The sequence below is a fragment of the Adiantum capillus-veneris genome, chromosome 29 (assembly GCF_014529385.1).
Source record: "Adiantum capillus-veneris isolate H3 chromosome 29, ASM1452938v2, whole genome shotgun sequence".
NCBI lineage: Eukaryota > Viridiplantae > Streptophyta > Polypodiopsida > Polypodiales > Pteridaceae > Adiantum > Adiantum capillus-veneris.
The window spans coordinates 56,557,107-56,563,198 of NC_140959.1; the positions used below are offsets into that span (position 1 = coordinate 56,557,107).

At 44.0% G+C, this 6,092-nt stretch overlaps 1 protein-coding gene across 1 annotated transcript; it reads right to left on the reverse strand.

Moving 5' to 3' along the window:
* Positions 1 to 1,731: 1,731 nt before the first annotated feature.
* LOC147419237 (putative pentatricopeptide repeat-containing protein At3g13770, mitochondrial) lies at positions 1,732 to 5,522 on the reverse strand. The gene is made up of 3 exons (XM_086505445.1): positions 5,314 to 5,522; positions 5,089 to 5,162; positions 1,732 to 4,976 (listed from the first exon to the last, which is right to left on the reverse strand). Exons 1-3 carry the CDS (start codon positions 5,441 to 5,443, stop codon positions 2,553 to 2,555), a joined length of 2,628 nt encoding a protein of 875 aa, XP_086361571.1. The 5' UTR covers positions 5,444 to 5,522; the 3' UTR covers positions 1,732 to 2,552.
* Positions 5,523 to 6,092: the final 570 nt, after the last annotated feature.

The following is a 6,092-nucleotide window of genomic DNA, read 5'->3' on the forward strand; positions in this document are numbered from 1 at the left end:
AGAACTCCATGAGCAACATTTCAACATGTCATATCCTGAAATACTCACTAATCTAGAGGTGCAATTAGCGAATGTGTATGGTACTCACCACTTGGGACTAAAAGTCCTCACAATCAACATGACGTGCACACTATTTCTAGATATGTAGAGGGCGTCATTAGAGTGTTTGGACTATGTCTAGGATTTATGGGGATCCAAGATTCTTAGAGCATTGTTTTTACACGTACAAGCAAGGCTACGCAATAGAAGTAGTCTTACTTGAGGAGCATCCTCGCACTCACCCGTATTATCTACAATGCCAAGTGTGTGCAATGTATGTGTGTGCGTGTGTGTGCGCGCGCGCATGTGATATTTTTCGAGCGGCTAGTGCCTATGTGGCACTAGCAAATGCCCTTGAAAATCTAAGATCTTTAAAATCAAGGGCATTCGCTGGTGCCACGCAAACACTAGCGCTTGAAATTTAACCGGATGAGTGTGCGTGCGTACATGTGTGTGTGTGCGCGCGAACGTGAGTCTCCTCTACTTTTTGTGATGAATCATGCATGGACTGCACAATCTTTGCCGCAATTGTGGAAAGGACTGGTGAAATTATTGCTCAAGCAAGCACTATGTGAATCCTTCTCATATCGGCGTCCTATTACACTTATGCCAGTCATTTACAAATTGATGTCGAAAATGATACCTACACGCATTAAAGATCATTTGTTTTCCAGCATACATCCTTATCAATATAGATAATATTGCTAATGCTTTCATCGGTATTGAGTATGCAAAATATACTAGACAAGGTGTACTTATCATGTAGGCTGATACAGAGAAAGCATTTGACGCTATTCATTGGGACTCCATTGCACAAAGATAATGTAGGCATTGGGCTTTGGGTCAAGAATGCATAGTGAGGTCTATTTTCTTTATGAGAGTAGTCAATCTTCTCGAATAATTGATGGTGAGCTTACTCAGCTGTGGGATCGTGGACGTTCGGTCAGACAAAGATGCCCTTTAAATGCTATATTGTATGCTCTTGTTTATTGTTGTATTTGGACTCTTTGACAGCATCTGACCAATTACATGGATTGGAATTATCATCTCGCAATCATTTTATCACGCAAGAGTATGCTGATGACTCCATGTTTTGGCTTAAAAAGCAACCAGAGGATGCACAATGTATCATGGAAGCTTTACATGTTTATGGATTAGCTATTGGTCTGCAGGTTTAACTTTCGAAAATCTAAACTTTTGCCATTGCACCAAACGGAATGGAATTCTATATCATGGCCAGGTGAGAGAGTGAAGCCGGATCAGATTGTGTGGCATCTTGGATACCCATTTGGCTTGGTCAGTGAACAATGTGTGTGTGTGTGTGTGTGTGTGTCTATTTGGTACCACTTCACTGTCCAAAGTTCCAAAAGATAAAGAGAGAGATACCAGAGATAGCCAAAAAAGACAACTTGTTAATCAACAAGTGGGTACAAAGCCATTGCCATTTGTTGGGACAGGGGTAGCATTCCTTCACATTCTATATCTAGACAAACAAAAGGTAAGAAGGGTCTGTGTGGGTGTGTGTGTGTGCGTGGGTTCTGCCCCTCGACAGACAATCCATATACAACTTAAGCAAGTATAAAAACAAGTCGGATCATGGCTATGATGAATGTGACAATTCACCCTCGAAACAGATTGACACAGAAACAATGCAGTAGAGGAAAGTCACAGAAAAAATATGCACGCATCAACTACCAGTAGAAAGCAAATTGACTCTTAACAATAATACATTGAGCATTCTTAGGATGTCAGCTCAATGGCATCTATAACTGTTCGCCTCGCAGGTAAGGGACAGCTACAATCGATCATCTCACAGCCAGCGGCGGCAACCCTCGTCGCCAGGGCAATGCTAATAAATAAGATGGACATGGTCCAAACAGTGCTGCTAGCTTTGAAGTAAAGTAAATCCAGAGGTGCCCAAATGAAGCTAATCCTGCAAGAGGAAGCCAAAGTCCCCATTGTAAGACCTCTGCTCACTAAATGTGAATACCAATCATTTTCAGTAGAATTAAGCGCATCCCTATACCAATCAATATTCAGGCACTGATCTTCCAAGGGTAATGTCCAGAAGAGATGCTCATGTGAGACAAAATTATCATTGCTCGATAGCTACAAGTCTTCAAAGAAAAGATAAACGACGCCTTTGAAGATATTACCAATCTGTAGCTTTCCATTAGAAAAATTACCAATCCGAAGCTTTCCATTAAACTGTTGCAAAGTTTTTTTCTTTCTGCCCTTACATGTGTTTCTGATTCCTCCTTTTTGCATGCCATATCTGACAAGGTCCCCTATCTGGATCATGACCCTTCCTTGCATTATCCCAACACTAATAAGCTCAGATGATTGGATTCGATACCCGAAAGCTGTCTCCCTCAATGCTTGTAACTGTCATACCACACGAAGCACATTCATCAACTTCCATCAAACAATATAGGAAATAAGCATGCCTCTTCATCCAGCGAGCTTGCACCCCTATCATTTACAAAATTCAAGGCCTTCCATTCCCCACACCTTTATCTATCTTCACAGCAGCACTTCCCACCTCTAAATGCATGGATGCGGTTTACATCCCTACATGAAACAAGTCGATTCTCCGCCTTTGACAGAACTGACATAATCACATGACAGTCCCGGCAAACATAGGAGTTCTTCGCAACATATAAGGATGTCCTCTCAGGTGTATTGATGAGTCCATAAAGGACAGCAAGCACTTCACTATGGCCGCAAAACCCATCTCCCTCGCCACTTTTGCCCATGCCCTCCATGACACACTTCAAGCTTTGCACAACCTTTTCCTCCTTCAATGTGTCACACAAAGCTTCCAGCTTGCTGTACATATAATTAAACGCAGAGAATGGTGCATCACCCACAACAAATGTATGCATTAAACCATCAATTTCAATCCAGCTCTTTGTATGTTGCTTTCCTGCTCCCATAGTAGTTCTCATGGCCTCAATCTTCTGTGCCTCCTCCCACATGTTTGCCTCAACATATATGTTGAACATGGCATGAAAAGCAGCAGCATGCTTTTCATCCAGCCTCAAGGTAGCTTCAAAAGCTTGCCTTCCAATCTCAACATTACTCCACTTTTGACAAGCAGCTAGCAAGGTCACCCATGCAACCAAATCTGGTGGAAAAGGCATCTTCTGCAACATAGTAAGAGCCTCGTTCAATTCTCCAGCACGACCAAGGAGATCCACCATGCAGTTGTAGTGCTTGACAGTTGCCGCAATATCCTGCTCTTCGCGTAAAGCATCAAAGTAGGACATTCCTTTATCTAAGTTGCCGCCACGGCTACAAGCAGTAAGAGCACACAGATATGTGACCTCATCAGGCTGTATGCCTTCCTGCTTCATCCTTTCAAACAACTGAAAGACACTATTACATTCTCCTTGCTTGAGGTAACCTGTCATCAAGGAATTCCAACTGATAAGATCCCTTTTTGGCATTTGATCAAAGACTTCTTGTGCATCTACCATACACCCCCACGTTGCATACATCTCAATAAGCTTCGTTGCTGTGATTGCATCCAACGTCCCAATTCGAGATGCTGCCACGATTTGTGCATGTAGCCTCCGTCCAGCGTCTTTCTCTGATATCGTCATACATGCTTTTAGAATACTTGCAAATGTAGTGTCATTTGCTGGTAAACCCTGCTCATGCATAGAGTGATACAGCGATATGGCTGCCTCACCGTACCCATTCTCTGCAAACCCTGCAATCAAAGTGGTCCAAGAGATGACATCTTGAACTGAAAGATTATCGAACACATCCCGAGCTTCCAGCAGTGAATTACATTTAACATACATGTCCACCAAAGCATTACCAACAACTGGGTCTCCCTCCAGCTCCTCTACCACCAAATGACCATGTATGTCCTGCCCTTTCTCTCTCGATCCAAGACAGCCACATGCTTTCAATACGCACGCAAACACAAATTCGTCAGGAGGAGTACCATGCTTGAGCATCTGTTCAAAGCTATCAACAGCATCCATGCTTAGTCCTTTTCCCACATAACCAGATATCAATGAAGTCCATGAAACTGCATCTTTGTTAAAAAGCCTGTCAAAAACGTTCTGAGCTTCTGGAAGTGATCCACATTTAGCGTATAGATCCACTAATGTATTTCCAATATAACAGTCTGACTCTAAACCTACTTTAACAATGTCTAAATGAATCACTTGACCTCTTACAGAACATTTGAGCTTGGCACAAGCCTTCAACAATGCGACATACACGAACTTGCTAGCTGCTAAATGGTCCTCCTTTATCTGCTCTAACATGGAGATTGCAAGCTCCACCTTGCCGCTTTCCGTGTGTTCCCGAATAATGTAAGTCCAAGAGAACTCTGTTCGCACATTCAATCTACAGAAAAGCTGTTTAGCAAGTGCCACGCAGCGGCATTCTATTAGAGTAGCAACAAGGTCATTTCCTATGCCTTCCACACCATCCAGCCCAGCGAAATAGATGTACAAATATATAGACTCAGCAAGCGGTTGATGCTTTGAATTTCTGCATTTTTGCAAGATAGAGAATACAAAATCCACCGCAGGCATCTCCTCTGCATCCTTTGCAAGCATCAGTGTTTCTTTGACATTCAATGCGTTGAAGGCCTCAACAGCAACCCTCGCCTGTAATATCGAGCTAGCCACCTCATCAACGGCAGGTCTTCCTCTCATCAACTGATAATCATGCGAATGGGATACCAGAAGATCCACTCTAGAATTGCCGTTTATCTTCTCCAAATTGTCGGTTTCCGTGGAAAATTGGTCTGCAAATGTGGAAGAAGGGGTCTGATTGATCAAGCCTAGGTGAGGATGTGATGAATTTACCCTCATCTCATCGCATTGGTCCTCATGAATAGAATTGTGCAACGGAAGGCCTCCTGTGCCCACTACTGACTCGAAATCTGAAACCACAGAAGGGTTCTCTCCTTGCTGAAACCCACCATAGAGAGGGCTGTCATCAGGCTACCTAACCACCATCTTCAATCATTTTGTGTAAGCTTTTCCATCTTGCTCCACACTCATTTTGGAGGGCTTTACTTACACTATTGAAATTCGTGCTGTTGTGCCATCGGTCGACAAGATCCTTGTAATAGAGACGCTTCAAAGCCCGCTTCTCTGCAAATGTAGATATACCAGAATTTTGCTCTTAGAAGTGATAACTTCAGACAAAGCCATACTTAAACTAGGGAGAGCTTGCTAATTCAATTGAGCAAACAGAAAACAGGAGCTTTGATATGTGGAAAAACCTTAAGCTGCAGAAGTTAACCTGAATGTGACTCGGGGGATCGAGCTTTGAAGAACAAGGGGCTCTCTTCCCGGCGCATGGGCCCTGTAGAGCTTCCATGTAAGTTCGTTAATGAAGACGATGGAGGTGGAGGCACGGCATTGGTCGCCATTTCTGCTCTGCTTACGTTCAGCTCTACGTCCAGCTTCCCTTTTAGTAGATAAAGTGAACTAGGCCACCAAGAAATTGCCAGCACTCTTATGAATCTAAAAGACACTAGCCTAGCCCCTTTAAAATGGTTCCCAATTAATGGCTCAGGGAGCCTCGTCACTATATGGCACGGCTCTAGCTCAGAGGGGATCTAGGGCCCAAATTTGGGGGGGCGAAGCGGCTTTAAACTCAATCATCGGATCATGCAGTGAACTGGGGGTGAACTAGGGGTGGGTGAACTAAGGGTGAACTAGGGGCGGGCAAACTAGGGTGCGATCATGTGCCATGCCAACATGGGCAACGATGCGCGCTAGCGTGGTGGTAGAGCATTTGAGTGAAAACCGAGACGTCTCGGGTTCAACCCACACTCCGCGAGACAGGTGAACTAGGGGTGAACTAGGAGTGAACTCGGGGCACCATTTTTGCCCCAAGTTCACCCCTAGTTCACTGAGTCGACGGACGACTGAGATTGCATTGTGATTTCCGCTTCCCACCATAGATCCCCCTTGGTTGGAGCCGTGCCATATAGTGTGACGAGGCTCAGGATAGCATATGCACCGTTCCGCAAAAAAAGAAGCACATGAGCTTATTAGACGCTGAAATGTAAGACT